The sequence below is a fragment of the Moschus berezovskii genome, chromosome 4 (assembly GCF_049115385.1).
Source record: "Moschus berezovskii isolate FMDL1 chromosome 4, NW_MosBer_1.0, whole genome shotgun sequence".
Classification (NCBI taxonomy): domain Eukaryota; kingdom Metazoa; phylum Chordata; class Mammalia; order Artiodactyla; family Moschidae; genus Moschus; species Moschus berezovskii.
The window spans coordinates 36,772,592-36,789,479 of NC_142463.1; the positions used below are offsets into that span (position 1 = coordinate 36,772,592).

At 41.5% G+C, this 16,888-nt stretch overlaps 1 protein-coding gene and 1 long non-coding RNA gene across 6 annotated transcripts in view; one reads left to right on the plus strand and one right to left on the minus strand.

Annotated features, from left to right (window-relative positions):
• Positions 1-253: 253 nt before the first annotated feature.
• The window catches only part of NFIA (nuclear factor I A), a 413,568-nt gene continuing 396,933 nt past the window's right edge, over positions 254-16,888 (plus strand). The window contains exons 1-2 of one of the 5 annotated variants that reach the window (XM_088835345.1): positions 254-380; positions 10,977-11,508. In XM_088835345.1, coding sequence (XP_088691471.1) covers positions 378-380; positions 10,977-11,508 — 535 coding nt within the window. In that variant the 5' untranslated portion in view covers positions 254-377. Of the gene's footprint in view, positions 381-5,033; positions 5,576-10,976; positions 11,509-16,888 lie in introns of those variants that run through there. The other 4 variants (XM_055402525.2, XM_088835344.1, XM_055402527.2 and 1 more) reach the window with 4 other exon arrangements.
• On the minus strand, positions 2,260-6,386 carry LOC129540956 (uncharacterized). Its single transcript, XR_008682741.2, has 3 exons — positions 6,163-6,386; positions 3,979-4,011; positions 2,260-3,395 (listed from the first exon to the last, which is right to left on the minus strand). It is a non-coding gene; the product is annotated as an uncharacterized LOC129540956 (long non-coding RNA).

The following is a 16,888-nucleotide window of genomic DNA, read 5'->3' on the forward strand; positions in this document are numbered from 1 at the left end:
AGGGACTGCGAATCGATTGCAACTTCTGCAAAGTCTCGTACAATCCAAAGCACACAAGGCAAAACCAGAGAGAATCTGAGAACCAGCCAGCCGGGGTTGGATCGCTTTCAAAAGAGGAGAGAGAGACAGTGAGGGGGCAGAGCGCGCGCATTGCAATTGCAAAAGCCTCCTGATTTGGAGTTAAAAAAAAAAAAAAAATTCTCCAAGAAGCCTGCAATTGGCTAACAGCTTTATAAAAAAATCTCTTCCGGGTTTTCAACGGTTCCAAGTTTATTTAGATGTCTTTTTTAATGCAAAAAAAGGGGGACAACTAATGAAGCAATTCATCTGAACATTTTAAAGTTTCTCAGTTTCTCACGTACTCTTTTTACATTGCAATGGTACGTGGTTCAGCTTTAAACTTTCTATTTTGCGTTTATACGGTACGCGTTTTATAAACAATAATGGTAGAATGATTTTAACGGCTAAGACTTTAAAATTTCTCTAGCTTGCATATGCATTGGAGTGGTTGCTGGGTAAATGTCTATTGTGATGGTTGTGTTTTAAAGATGTAGCTTTGTGGATGGCTTTTTTCTTTTTTTGTTATGTACATCAAGGACCGGGTTTCCTTTTTTTTTTCTCCCCGAGATTTGAAAAAATTGCTGAGCTTGACAGATTTTTTTTTTCCTCCTAGCGCTTGCTCGGTTCCAGAAAGGGGGGAAAAAAATCCTGTACGTGCTCTGTTCTGTAAAAAGACGTCTGGCCTCAGCAGTCAACCTAACCCGAAAAGAAATGTCTGGACCGGGAGAATAATTGACGATTCGATCCTCTAATCAATGGGCCCATAGGGGAGATTGACAAAAGCTTTACCCAATCATATCCAAGCTTGGGTGTACAATGGTTCGCAGTAGCCAGAGGGGGCGGGACAGAGAAGATCTGAAGTTCTCTGCGGCTCTGAAGGAGATGGTGTGGTTCAAGCTGTCAAAGCTACAAGCTCTTCCGGATTTAGCAAGCACAATAGGAAAGAGTTTTTGAATTTTAGAAGAAAAAAAGAACCTAATTAACGTGGGGGTTTTTTGTTTTGTTTTGCATGAATCGTAAGCCTTCATTGCCTTTTAGAAAAAGTTAAAATTCTGTTCGAGAAATCTTCAACTTTGCATGAATTATTATTTGTAAATTCAGGGAAGTTGTTCACGGTTGTGGAAGATGAGGTTCAACTTTTTAAAATGTGTGGCTGATAAACTGGGATTGTAGTGAGCTTTGGAAAGTAATGTACTGCATGCTTAGTGCAAAACGTCTTTCTCTGTTTATCTTAGAAGCTTTGACTTTTCAGGTACTTTGAAGGAATAGGCAAGCCTCTCTTCTGGAACTCTAAACAACAGTTTTAAAGGAGAGAGGCTGTTTCACAGGTGGACTGACAGCTGTTTTATACATTTGAAAGGAAGAAGGAGAGAGTGTTTTTCTTGACTTTTCTTGAATTCTGTTTAATATATGGTCAGTAGTGAATAGGATATTAAGACTGGCCAACTGCACATTTCTTCTTGTTACCACAACCCCTGTGGAGGGTGTGTGTGGAAGATTGCTGACTTGCTAACTCTCGACTGGAGTCTGGCCTCTTGAACAAGTCTTTGACACCAATCCTGTGGAAACCAATGGCAGCAGCTTGTCTTGGAGACAGTAACTGACAGCCTCATACTAAATATATCCATCTTTTCCTTCCCTCTGAGCAGTGTAGACACCTAATTCTGTTGGGAAGTGAATGGAAAATAATAGAGGTGCTTTCCCATCTTTGGCTTAAATTCCCATCCAGCTATTTCCCAAGGCTTTAGGCCTTCTAATCAAATCTGGCCTGGAAATCTGATGTAAGAATCTGCTTAGATGCTCAGCTCAGCAACATGATTCAATTTAGGAATATATGCATATAAGAAAAATCTGCACACAAATAACTGCAGGTCAAAAAACTAGAGAAGGAAAACCTTGGGAAATGTGAGTAATAAAGTTAGTTTTGGTAAGAACTATAGTAAATGGCATTGTCACTTCTGAACCCCAATTTTATCTTCACTGCTTTGTACATTAAAATCTAAATCATATTAACAAGATCTTCCTATTAAGTAACCTCCGAAATGAGAGGTATTCGAGATGTACATATAAGTGAATCCTTATTGACGTAATTTATATATCTAAGAGGATTTCACTAAAACTGGCAAGGTAACATTTCTGCAAATAAAACACAGCAAATGCAAGGCTGGGCTCTGTGCCAGGAAGAATATGGATAGCAGAGAGCATGACAGGAGCCTCCTTTGCACAGGTACAATCCCATTTCAAGGCAGCCTCCAAGCACTTGCAAAATAAATGATTGGAGTGGTTATTTCCAATAAGGGGTTTATCCTTCCTAACAATAGGTCATTTATATCATTGCAGTAAACTAGTTTTTGTACTTCACCTGTGCTTCCTATACTGTTCTCTTCATATCCTTTCTTTCTTCTCTTCACTCTTCATCCCTGTTTTCTTTCAAGGGTCTCAGTATCTTTGTGAACTCAGCACAAGGATTTACTTTTGTAACTTGGGACCAGGGGAGAGAGTTGGAAATGTTTTTTACCCCAGACTGCCCTTTGAGGAACATCTGTTTCTTTGTGTGTGTGTTTAAATTTATGCCTGTTGGAGAGAAAGTTACCAGAAGCCTCTCTGTAACTGTAACTCTTCTACTGTATTTTTCTCGGTCCGGTTTCCAAAGGCTGTAGTTGGAGCTGTGCTTTGTAGTGTTTCCCCCGCCTCTCCACCCCACCCCCCTCCCGCGGGGGAGGGAGCGGGAGCTGGCGGAGATAGGAGAGAAAGCAGGAGCGGATGTGAAGGGCTTTGGTGCTGAACTTGGATCCAGCCCTTGCCTAGAGGGCGCAAACAATCGTCCCACATCCAAAAGTCTTACGAAGGGCGCCAAAAGTTACTTAAGATAATATTGCTAACCGCAGAAAGCTGGAAATCGCGGGCACATCCACTGCTGCAACAAAAGAAGTTTTTAAAGTAGAAATATCAGCATTAAATTACTTTCCCCCATTAACAACAACAACAAAAAAAACCAGGGCGACGTGCCAGTGCTTTTTAAAAAAATCCTTTTCCTTGAGATTCAATTAAAAGAATCTTAGCTGTTTTGGGAAGTGGCAGATGTGAGGTCTATCTTTTAATACACCAAAAGAAAGATTTTAATCTTCTCTGGAAGAGAGCTTCCCCAGAGTACACACTCGGAACAATAACTTCTCACTGTGCCTCAGTTACATGTTGGAACTGTCAGCCAGAAACTTCTATCGAGGAAACTTGGAGCGCGTTGAAGTTATAGATCCCAGCAAGGGTTCTCGTGGCCAGGAATGTTGTCTCTGTAACTCGGCTTGCCTTTTAGGACGTTTTTCTCCTACTGAAATCTAAGAGGAAGCAAGGAAAAAAAAGCAGTTGTGTCGTTTGGGAAAACGGGGCTCTTTCATTAAAGTTTTAAGTCATTATTTCCCCTCACCCCTTAATAAATAACCTGAGAGATTTCCAAGGATATTTAGAAGCGGGGGCGTGTGAAAATGGTCTCCTGAGAAGCCAGGAATTGTTTTGGCTATTAAGTAACTGGAGAACAAGCATAAAATCACGTTAGAAAGATGCAGAATATTTGAGGACTTCATTTTCTTTTCTCCAGGAGCATATTTCTTGCCCCTTACTTAAAAAAGAAAAAAAAAGAGTGGCGTGGGGGAAGAGTCTGAATGAGAGTGGCCTTGACATGTCATCTCACCCACACATGCAGAGTGGGCATTCCTACAGGAATTTCCTCTTTTCAGGGGCTCTCTAGATGGGCAACCTCCACCAAGGTGCACATTCCCCTGTCTGTGTGCTAGAGCCTTTCATCGTCATATAGTCGTCTTCCCTTTTGGAATTTTGAGGATTAGAAAATGCAGAAGGCTGCAAACTAGAGTGAGGGAGATGAGAAGAGATGGAATGGGGGTTTGGAGGAAGGAGGTATACCTTTTTTCCCCCTTTCCCAGCAGTGAGGAGAACCTAGAGAGAAAATATGAGGTTAAAAAAAAAAAAAAACTGGAAAAGCAGGCTTATTGGCAACTTGCCAAACCCTAAAAACCACCCCCCTTTTCTGCCAAAACAATACTTTAGCAAACCTAAAATAATTGCAGGAAGCTCTTTTCCATTTTAAGAACTATTACCTGGGGGAGGGAAAAAGAGGGGATTCTTAAAAGGCACCCTTCCAGAGGTGTCCCGGGAACAGGGGCGGTAATGACAGGCCTGTGCCCAGTTCTGGGCACGCGTTGGTGGACGAGAATATCTCCCTTCCCTAAGGGGACATCCCTTTCACATTTTTTTTTTCCCTCCTAAAAAGAAAAAGATGTCACAGCTAAACCACTGTTGTTTCTGAACGTGATAGAACTTTTTCTATGGCGTCTGTGCTCAAACCCACTAGTTTCACAGTCCTGGGAGGGAGAATGCTCGTTAATCTCCGCCTCCCTTTCTCCAGACAACCCCCCCACCCCAGCCCCCAAATCCGGTGAATCTTCCTTGTGAAAATTTCCCCCACCACCCCCGTTTCTGGAGGCCATAGGACTGAAGCTGCACAAAGTTTGCAGGATTTTGTGCATAATTACCTCTGCCGACGATCTATTCCCACAAAAAGCTTCGTTGGAGAGATTACAATGCTTTGAGCCGTACCGCATTTCAGAAGGGAAAAAAAGTTACCTAGGAGGTCTGATTCTTTTAAATTTGCATACATGCAAATCTGCACGCCCCCCCACCCCCCGCCCCGCTCGGCTTTCTCCGCGGTTCTCTCCGTGCCCACGCAGTGAATCGAGGGGTGCAGGGCAACCTGGCAAAGTTGCCCAAGTCCTCCACCGAGGTCCGCGAAGGTCTGCGGCGGGGGTTGGGGGATGGGGACGAGGAAAAGTAGTTTTGTTTGCTTAAGCACATCCTGTGGCAGCCTATAGCTGCCCGGGAGTACAGACTGTAACTGCTCCTCACTGCGTTACCCAGTAATGCGCTGAGCGGGGACGGGGGTGTGGGGGGGGGGGCCGAGCGAGCGAGCGAGCCAGGGAGCGAGAGAGGGAGCGAGCGAGGAGCGAGCGCGAGCGGCCGCGGAGGCTCGGGACCCGGCTGGCCGCGCGGCGCCGCAGCCGCCCCCTCCCCCACACACCCCCTCCCCCGGCGGCGGCGCGAGCGGGCGGCGGCCGTGCGGTGCGGTGCAGAGCGGAGGCGGGCGCGCGGGCAGCTCGCGGGCACCCGGCCGGCGGGCGCGGGAGCGGGAAAGGGTGCGCTATGCCTTTAACGCCCGCGTACAGTAGACATGTATAGTGGAGTGTAGGGAAACTCTAGGCGGGGTTAAAGTTCAGCTCATGGAGCGGCAATAGCGCTGGCTGGCTGCAGTTGAGCCGAGTTGGAAATGTGAACGCAAGAAGCAGGCTTGATTTTTTTTTTTCTCCCCCCTTCTCTCTCTCTCCTCCTCTCTCCCTCTTTCTCCTTTCTCACCCGCACTCACGCACACCTCCAAACCGCACACACCAGACGCACACGCACACCCCACCGCCCGGCAGTGATGTATTCTCCGCTCTGTCTCACCCAGGTAAGCAGCTGTTTGGATGCGGAGCGGGGCGGTCGGGATGGCGGGGGCAGACCTGGGGCCGGGCCGGGGGTGCCGGGGACCCCGCGCTAGCAGGGCCCGGGGCATGTGTCCCGGGGTGTGCCCATATCTGCGCGTGTTTCTGTGTGTGTGTGTGTGTATGTGTGCGCGCGTGTGCTCGTGGGGGGGGGGCGGAGAAATACAGCTTTAAGAAAGTAACTTTGTTTCCATGCGGGTGCATTCCTCTTGCACGGCCATTTGTGTGGGCACATGGCTAATGGCGCCCTCTTATTAATGCGTTAATTAATATCGGGGCGATTGACTGCGGAACGGTGGTGTTTTCGGACGCCCCGCACGTGTTTCGGTGGGGTTGCAGCCCATGTCACGCTGAAATCTGGACTCAGCGTTTCTGCAGGCGCGAGGCCGGCTTCTGTAGTTCCGCGGCGCCGGGGGAGGGGGCCGCCGACGGAGCCCCCCGCACGCCCCGCACGCTCGGGGCCGCTGCACCCCCGGCTGCGGGAGAACTCAGGTCCCCGCGCCCGCGGCCCGCCCGCGGAGCCCGCGCCGCCGCAGCCGCCCCAAACTCTTACTTTTGTTTATTCTTTGTCAGCCTTTGGGGTCCGGCCGCGGGAGGGACGCGGGCCAGCGCCCCGGGCCCCGGCCGGGACAGCGCCCCTCGGACCCGGGCGGGCGGCGGCGAGCCGGCCCCGGGGCTCCGCGAAGCGGGACTGCGGGGCTGCGGGGCCGCGCGTCCCCCCGCGTCGGCCGGGTGGAGCCTGCGTCCTCGCCGCCTGTCGCCCGCTCGCTTTCCCGAGCGAAAGTTTCCGTGCCGGGACGAGCCCACGCTGCGCAGGGCGGCGAGCAGCCGAGGCCGCGGGCCGCGGGCGGAGTTGGGCTCCCAGCCGCGAGCCCGAGCGGCGGCCCGGCCGTACGCGTCTCCCCCCGCCGCCGCAACGCGACTCGGGCCGCTCCGCACTGTGGACTGGGGCAACTTTTCCCCTCCGACCTAACTCGGAGCGTGGGTCTCTCTCGCCCCAGCGTCTCTCCTTTCCGTGTCCTCCCTTTCCATCCCGCCCCTGTCTGCACCACCCCCAGGCAAAATATTGCTACTTCAAGGCTGCAAATCTGGTCCCTTTTGAATATATTATTTATTTATTTATTTAGACCAAAAGGCATGAAGTCAAAGTGATTTTGCGCAAAAAAAATTTTTTTTTTGAAGAAAACTGTGATCCTTCATACTGTTTTGGTACATTGCGATCTGACCATTAATCATGTACATGAAGTTTGTATGCTTCATGTAAAATGTTTACTCACCACTCCCTACAAAAACCTGCTACCAATTCTTGCTTTCATTTAGCAGGAGATAACGGTTTATCCGGAATACTTTCTGGAAGACTAAAAAGTATCCATAGTTTCTTCTCTCCTCTCTAGATTCTGGATTTATTTCCCACACGACATCCCTTCTTATTGCAATATCTAACAGTCATCTACCGGCTATTTGATCTCAGAAGACTCTTAAATATATGTTTTATGTTGAAATGGTCTGTTTGGGATTTAGGCCTACCATTAATAATGGATAGGAGTTGCTTTCCGTTATTGTAAAAGTTTTTTATTTTTCCCTAACAAACTTCCACAAGTTACTATTTTAGTAACTTGTGGAAGTATGGAATGAAACTTTTCCAACCACTTTTGGCAAGGTTCACAATTGCATATGGATAAGATGCAAAGTGTAAGATAATTTGAATGAGTTATGACTACAGTGAAAATGCTGAGATTCAAAGGCTGAAGTTCTAGCTGGCAAAAGTTTGCAACACATCGAACTGGTAGATAATACCACTGGTGCTGCTGTAGTGAGGAAGAACCTTAGCAGACACATTAGTGACTTCTCCAGTGAGCTCTCAGTAGATAAATTTATATTTTGGCATGGTACATATATGAGGATACCAGTATATGCATGTAGGCCCAGGGCATAGTCAGGTATTTAACAAAGTTAAAGGATTCTCACAGCTCATAAGCCATTATCACATTAAGAAAGTTTTTTTTTTTTTTAAAAAAAAAACCTATTTGGCCCTGTGATGGATACATTCAGTAGGCCTTCTTCTGGAAACACCACTAAGAGAAATGCTTACTTAGTGTAACAGTTTGTAAAGAAAATGTACACTAAATAGTGAATGAGGGTCATATACTTTATGAGTTCTTCTTTTAAAAAATTGATTCACAATGTATTTAACTTGCCAGAATATTTATAAAGCTTTAGAGCCAGTTTTAAAAACAAAAAAGTAGTTTATTGGTCATTAAAGAAAGTCCAGTAAAGCATAGTGATAAAGATTCTAAATGAAAGAATAGAGTCCTTATACGTGAATGCAATTTTTAAAAACTTTATTAGGAAAATGCCAAACATCATATTTTAATCCAAGTGAGCACATCTTAACCAAATCATATACCTGGTCATAGAATGATAACAGTAGAAATTTATAGGTGAACCTTTCAAATAATAGTTCCAGAAATATCAGCATTCCGTGGTTCTGAAACTTGGCTTACTTGCAAACAGATGAACATTGAAGATGCTGATTCAAAGTCCTGTCGCTTTTGAAACAGGTTTTCAGGTTTGTTTTTATTGCTGGCCTGTAACTTTCTTACCGAGTACATACGTAAAATATTCTTTTTGTTTTCTCTTGACTATTTTGAAATAGTCCACAACTTATGGCGATATGTGCAACAACATGATTTATAAGGGTATACTGTTTTTTTCTTTAAAAACTAATTTATGCTATGCCTGGACATTTCCTACAAGTGAATGATAGCCTTTACTTTTGATATTCTGGAATATTTCTAATTGTGCATTGAGAAAAATAACTAGCACTTTCATTGTGCATGTGATTGAGTCATAAAAAATACAAAATATTGTGCACTTTTATTGGCACATTCTTAAAACCTTTGGGGAGTAAAAACTTGTAAATACTTTTGATGCAGAATTGGGACTTAGATTATTCTTAATGATTAGTTGACATACTTGACCTCATTTAAGGATTTTTTGATGAGATATGTGGGCATTTGGTTGGCAGGTAAACAAAATCCTTTTGAACACGAATGAACGCAGTTCGCAGTTCTCTGAGAAGCATATTGGGGTATCTTTGAACACTTAAATGTCACATTAGAAGATTTATTTTAAATTTTTATCATTATTAAAACGCTTTAATAAGACTAGGTTTGGACATAAATATGAATGTTTGGAGCTAAGTTATTCTTTGCATTTTAAAACGGGGCTGAGACTTTAAAATGAAATCCTCCTTTTGGTGAAAGCTCACTTTGTAGTTAAGGTAGACTCCGGGCTTTCTTTGCATGATTCCAGGGAGCCTTGGTCCCCAACATGTCCTGTGTATATAAAAAAGTCAGTCAGTGTGAAGGACTGTTTCAAACCCTTAATTTATGTATTTTAGAGCATTTCAAGGATGAGCTCAGAATTTAGTAACGTTTAAATGCTTTGCGGTTTGGTGTATACCTTACTAGATAAACTGTGACTTGAAAAATGCTCCCCCCACCCCATATCTCTCTTTCAAAGTATAGTAGTAGGAAAGATACCCAAACATCAGAAATTTTAAAGTGCAAATGCTATATAGGAAAGAATAATATAATTCTTGTATTTTTCTCTGTTTTTTCTCCACTTAATGTACATGCATTATAAAGGCTGACTTTTTTGCTTTTGGATTCTTTTATTGAAAAAGAGCAGTTTTCAAACCTAAACTTGAAATAGAAAGCCTGAAATTTGTTGAGAGAGGAAAAAATTAAATGTCAATTATTGAAATGATTTATTGTGTATTATATTAATATAAACTTACCTAAAAACAGTCATATGTAGTGTTTAAATGATTGACTGTAATTTATAATATTTTAACAGGCTTGATTGTTAAAATATTTCACCAATTTTAAGCACTCAATTTATATTTTAACATTTAAAAATTAATAATTGGTTTGGTAGTATTAATATTTTGAACATTATAGTTACTTGTGCCTCCAAAGTATATATTTAGATGGATATTACAGACTTAAAGAATGCGTTTTATATTTGTCTGTCCTCCACCCTTTAAAAAAGTCATCAAATATCTCTTTGGCTTCCTTATCCTCATTTATTTGAAAGTAAATAATTTATCTTTTGGTGGGGGTTGTGCAGTGGGGAGAAGTTATGTAAGATTAGTGTGGGTTGGTTAATCAAAAGTTAGATGTACTCAGAAAGCTTTGTGAAGGTTACTGTTTAATTTTCCTTTAATTTTATATTTCTATTTTCTAAGAAAATGTCAAATAAAAGAATCAAGTATTTTCAATAAGAGTAAGAAAATTTTAAATGTTTTAGATTCAATTTTATTTTCAAATTACTTGAATTTAAAGAGGCAAACATGAGGGTTTTCCTGTAGTCTCATAAGCATTGAATATACCAGATTCTCTGTTTCTCTGTGAGAACAAAAAACCTGAAATACTATTTTCAAAATTTAAATAAGTACTCTGTTTTTTAGGGATGATTATTACTGAAGGTGTTTCACAATCGCGTCAGTAAACTGAATGTATTTAGTTGCAATCGTGTTGTCACAGTGACACATTCTGTTTACTATCTGGCTTAAATGCTTTTGTTTTTTTTTTTTCCCCCCTTTTCCCTTTTTGTTTCATTTCCATAATATCAGCACTTATGTCTTGGACATAGATCTTTTATTCTAGTCCAACAAATATAAAATCCATTTCTTCTTTTATATGTGGATCTGCCAAATTTTTCTAAGTTTTTGAGTAAAAAAAAAAATTGTGTGTAACTGTAATACTTAAAAAGGAATTAAAATGTTACAAAAATGACTAAGAAGCAGATCAGAGTCTACATGCACTACTTTTAGAGGGAAAGTCTTTGTTTCCATTGAGCGTGGAGATGATTTTTGCTCCTAGACTTCCATAAACACTGACTGGCATCTAAATGTTTAGGATTTGCCAATCTGGCTGCGGAGCCCTGGCTGTACTACAAGTAGTGAGGTCAAGGCTGGAGCAAAATTAGATATGCCTTCCTTGAAATAGGGTTAAGATTATATGTTGTTATAAGCATTTCGATAAACTTCACTGGCTGTCTAAAGGCTTTGGGACGTAGGCCCGACAATAGAACCTGGTACAATTCCGTAACGTAACAAACCATTTTTTACTTTTTAACAGTTTTTTTCTTTGAGATTGTGAGACACGATACTGATAGTATTTTTTTTTCCCTCTCTTGGACTTCCCATAGCAATCCCATGTATGATTTTGGTAATGCTTGAATCAAATTTCAAGTGAAATAAGGATTATATATACATATTTTAAAGGTGAGCACCTAAAGAAATGTTGTTTCCTTTTGTTTTCATTTTAGTTATATTTTTGTCTTGATTCATTTTGCCAGGATGAATTTCATCCTTTCATCGAAGCACTTCTGCCCCACGTCCGAGCCTTCGCCTACACGTGGTTCAACCTGCAGGCCCGAAAACGAAAATACTTCAAAAAACATGAAAAGCGTATGTCAAAAGAAGAAGAGAGAGCTGTGAAGGATGAGTTGCTAAGTGAAAAACCAGAGGTCAAACAGAAGTGGGCATCTCGACTGCTGGCCAAGTTGCGGAAAGATATCCGACCTGAGTACCGAGAGGATTTTGTTCTTACAGTTACAGGGAAAAAGCCTCCATGTTGTGTTCTTTCCAACCCAGACCAGAAAGGCAAGATGCGAAGAATTGACTGCCTCCGCCAGGCAGATAAAGTCTGGAGGTTGGACCTTGTTATGGTGATTTTATTTAAAGGTATTCCGCTCGAAAGTACTGATGGTGAGCGCCTTGTAAAGTCCCCGCAGTGCTCTAATCCAGGGCTCTGTGTCCAGCCCCATCACATAGGGGTTTCTGTTAAGGAACTCGATTTATATTTGGCATACTTTGTGCATGCAGCAGGTAAGTGCGATGGTGAGAATTCGGTCCACTTTCTCGCGTGTGCTTCTTTCCTGATGACCTCTGCGTGTGCTGGGCCATTCTTGAGCTCTCTGTGGCAGGCCACGTCTATATGGACAGCATGGTGTCCAAGGTAGCCCAATGTCAGGGTAGCCAGATGCTGCAGAGTTTGAGGTTCCACCTTCATTCAGGTGGAAAAGCATAGCTTTGAGAGCATTCTTGTTAAGTTCAATTCTCTTGGCAAGTAGTGTTAATCAAAGGTGTTGGTAGTCAATTATGAGCTATTGTTTAAATCACGTTTTTTTGATGAGGGGTGAGAGAAACCTCATAAAAACCCTTGTAAGAAAGAGTCTATTTTAACTGGCAGGTGATCTAGTTAAATCGTATTTAGTTTGATAGTAAGGCAATATTTTTAGTTGCTTTTCTTCTGGGAGTATGTTTAGCCTTCTGGAGCCTCTTGAGCCCCCTTCTAATCAAGAAGAGGTGGAGGTAAGATTGCTATCAAATTGCTGATCATTTATGAATAAAAAATCACACTAATACAAACTTACTTTGTGTTAGGAATACTTGGTGGTGGTTAAGATTGCTAAGGGAAAAAAAAACAATCCAACTCTTTAAGCAACTGATGGAAAGGTTAATCTTAAAAGTAACCAAACCTGTATAGTGCGTGAACAAATTGAGAAATCGATATTGAAAATTGATTTAGTGAGTTGCTTTGATTCATAATAACATTCTTTATTGTTCCAAGGCTGTTTTCAAGGCATGCTTTTCCTGTGTCTATTACAGCAGGTAGAGTAGCATTTGGGATAAAAATATTGAGGACTGGATAAAATAATGCATTTTTACTTTGTTCCTCTTGTCTTGTTTTAGACAAAAGGCTCATTGTGTTAATGTGAAAGCTCAGGTCTTGTGAAACTTGTTGACTTTTTATATGTACATATCGGTCTTGCTAGATTACCTTCATGGCAGTTACTTGAGCCAGATGGAAGAACGAAGGTTGTGGAATCCTTCCAGTAGGTTGTTTTGGGGTGCATGTATGTATGTATTTTTTTCCAAAGGGCAGAGATGATACCTGTAAAAGGGAACGCTCCATTGTTTTGCAGAACATTTTTAATTCTAAAAATGCAAGCAGTTTTTTAAAGAAGCCATCTGATAACCTATTCTCTATTATTTTTCTCAATATATGTTTTAGAGAACTTTTGTTATCCATCTGTCCTTACATAAGAAACTGGAGAAATTTACTTTGCAAGCATGTCACATCATCATTTGCATTCTGTTGGCAGGGGATAGATGAGTATTTTAGAGGATGTGATCTGTAAGTGTTTCAAATATTTGGGTTTTTGAAAATGTATACTTAATTATAAGAGGCGCCTGTTGCTTTAGCCAGTTCTGGGTAGCAAAAACGAAAAGGCAACATCTCTCAAATGACCTCTAAACTGGAACAAGTGGCCCTTTATTAACTCTCGGTTAACTCTTATTGTTGTTACTTTGTCTATTGAAAAAGCAGAGTTAAAAATTTTTATTTATATATATATAAGTAGAGATTCTGCTAGGGCAAGGTATAAAAAAGGTGTGGCTATTAGAGGTGCTTTGGGAGCACACTCTTCAAAAATCGTGTGTTTAATCTCTAATATTTGGAGAAGTAAATAACTTATAAATGATAATAAATGCTCTAACGGACCAACATAGGAAATTGCAGGTGCCAACGAGTGATGCCCATCACGGTGTGTGCTTCCTTCGAAGGTAACATCACAACGGAATACCTGTTCTGCGTTTATTGGTATGAGTAGCGTCCTTTCTAAGTTTTAGGTGTAAACGTTTCCTTTAGATTCACAGAGATGCAGCCCTTCTCGCTCTCGCCGTTTCACGTTGGATTCTCTTTCACTGTGACAGTTTTTGCCCATTTTATGGCTCCAGATCCTCGAGCCAACACAGTTGCTGGTGGTTTGAAGGACCGGAAGGCTGATGTTGGTAAAATGGCAGGTAGAAGGTTGCTTAGGAAGAGTGAGCATCCTTATTGCTAATGAAAGATTTATTGCCAGCACCGTGGATCAGACTACCTTTCGGTTCGGTTTCCCTGCGCCTCCCAGAATCCCGCGGTCGCCTGAATGCCGGCCAAGTGCAGGCCATTGGCTCTCCCTGCGCAGCCGCGGCGCCTCTGCGCGCACCGGGAAGGGTCCGAGGGATGCTCACGGCCTTTTGTCTCAAAATATCTCAAATTTGATTTCAGAGATTTAAAGGCCTGTTATTTGTGGAAGGGAAGCTGCCAGTACAAATAGGAGGTAGATCGGTCAACTCGCATACAACTGATTTGACAAGCATCTGTTATAATACTGAAGATTTGTAAACACTAAACAATGTTTTTACCTCCTTAAAAGTTTTGAGAACTTGCCAGTATTGGCAGGAGGCAGAGACTCTGAAACGTGCTTCAAGAAACATGCCAAAACCATTGTGGCCTTTTCACCTATAGTCTTCCCCCTCTCCTTTCTTTTAAACGTATTTTTTTTTCTCCCAAAATGCCATTTCCCCCCTTGATTACCACAAGAAGATCTTTTTTTTTTTCTTTCTAAAAATGCATACAATAATTATTGCTTCATGCCTCGGCCTCTTCTTTGGAGGGAAGTTGAAATCTTAGAACACACATGTAAATACTGGAAGCTAATGCAGAATCAGTTGTTTTTTAAAAGGGTAGGAGATGATTTTTTTAAGTTATTGAGACGCAAAATACAATACATAAACTGCATTCCTTTTTTTTTTCCCTTTAAATCAAGGAGCATTAGAACTGTAAATTTTGTGGCTGATAAACAGTAACAAGTGTAGTGAAATCGGAGTGATTCCAGAAGCCTGAGAATTTCATCTCGTTAAAAGTACAAAAGAGTAAAACCATTTTATGCCCAGAATTTGGTCTCTCTTGTGTAGTCCTTCCCATGTATCGCATGACAACTTGGAGATGTTATGGTATTGTGGCAAATGGTTTTCTTTGTGGGCGTGTAACAGTAAAGCTAATTTATGACTAGTCTTTACCAGATGATCTGTATCAGAATCTACAATATACCCGGCACGTGGCAAGGTCACAATTTAAGTTGTTAAGGTCATAACCTTAGCCACCAGGCATTTGACCTTTTAGATAAAGTTAACCTTTGTTCATTAGTAGGCACTCAACCGAGAACTTTCTGGAGAGTTTTTTTTTTTTTAAACTGCTTCTGTATAACTTCTGGTAATGTAATCAGATTCTAGAAAGAATCTCAGTTGAGTTAGTTAAATTTTGTAAGGGGTTAGATTTTTTAAGGACTCATCTCTTATATAGAGATAGGTTGCTGTATCTAGGCCATAAAATGACAGTGTCACAATTTACTTTTTATAGTTATTACCTGCTGGGGGATAGAATGAAAGCTGAGGCAGCTGTGTGGAGATGTTTAAAAACTAAAGTTAAACAAATAGAATTATGTTTAATTCAGCAAAGGCCTTTGCTAAGTTTTGAGTGGCTTTAGGCCCCAAAGCGATTAATCACAATGAACATCTTCAGTTTTTAGCAGATGAGGAATTTTCTGAGATTGGAAGTATTTTTAGTTGCCTTAACATTCACTTTGAAAGACAAATACATGACAGAAGTTGGGTAGTTGCTGTAATTGTTAATTAGCCAGTGACAGAGCAAATTGAACTTGTCCTAATGGTAACAGGAGCACTTGTTAGTTTCACGGTAGAAAGTGACCGTGTTTGCACAGTAGTGTTTTCAGTACAGTAGTTACTGATTGCTTCCATGCTCCCTCCCATCGTTGCTACCTTTACTTAGTGTTGCTTGGACCAGGAATAATATAGGTTTGCTCACTTAATCAATTCTCAGCCTTTTGGCTAAGATCAAGTGTAGGTTTGCTCACTTACTGGAAGAGTTGCGGTGCCTGGGAAGCTTGGTACCTGTCCTGGAAACCTGCCGGCAGGGTTACTGATGACCACATTACCTGTACTGTATTGTTCACTTAATTATGCTATCGTGAATGCTCATTCAAATTATTTCTGTTACTGTTAGTTTCTCCCTGATAGGCCACGTATTATTCCATTTCAACAAAGAGAGACTCCCATTCAGGTGCACTGTAGTTGTATTTTGGCTTCGTGATTGCCATTCCTTCATATAGTAATAGAGGAAGCCGTGATATGCAGATAGAGCAGATGGTCATGTTGACAGATTGAGAATTCACTTCCTACTGCTTCAGAGCAGGTGTAAGATTAGGAGTGTCTGTGTAGGAGCGTGTGTGCGCTTCGTGTGCGTGTGTGTGCACATCCAGGCTGCACACAGAGTGCTGGACAAAGTAGGGGGGAATGCTTTCTTTTTCTAAAAAGCGGGTACCTGAAATACAGTATAATCATCTGTGGAAGGTTATCAGTGCATACCAAGTAGTATTAATAATTATAAAAATTTTTTTTAATGGATAATGTTAGATTGTTACAGTTTATAATTTTATGCCAAATCAATTGTGATAATTTTTAAATTTTAGGTAACTTACTATGTTTGTGGCAGGATTGTGTATCTAAAATATAGTTAATATGTCCTGTTATTAGGAGCTTCTGTGTATGTATGTTTATACTCAAATCTAAGACTATACATTATAGTAACTTAATAAACTGCCTAGTAGAAATAGTTGTGTGGTTAGTTTCTTTGATTTATAGTAATAAACTGTATTTCGAAAAAGAATGGGATAAGGTTATATACAGTGATATTTAATGTTGGTACCACTCTATTTCAAATTGTAACCCTAACCTTAAACCACAGGTGGATTTTGTGGCTGATTGATGTACTGTAACTTACTGGTATATTCACAAGCTTTTAGAAGATGTCATCTTTCTACTTATGTTTTCATTCTTTAAGGGAGTTAGCCCAATCAATAAACTTGAGATTAAATATGGCTTTTATATCCTTGAGTGTTTTCTACATAACTTGAAGATTGTAGCAGTATCCTCTATTTAGAATGCAGTAACAGTATTCTTTATCCCAGAATGTGGTGAGAAAGAAGTTGAAAGGCAGAGAGAGTAGAAGGAATAGGGAAAAAGGGTTGTTCTGGAGTAAAACAGAGGTCAGCTCATTTATGGCTCAGAGGTTTGAGTGTTGGTAAGAAATTTCCCAACGCTGCTGGCTTGGATTTGCCTTGTCTGCTTTTCCACCCAGTGATGGATAGCATTAATTTAAACCTATTTAGGGCTAGTGTGGGAGAAACCACAGCCTTTGTTGTGGTCACTGCTGTACACAGTAGGACTGGGTGTTTTACTTGGTTAAGGCCTCAAGCTGCTTCCAGAGGATGCAGAACAGCCTGTCGGTTTTTTAAAACTTGCACAGAAGTAGCAACAATTCTAATTGCTCACAAATGTTAATATAGATTATTAAAAACAA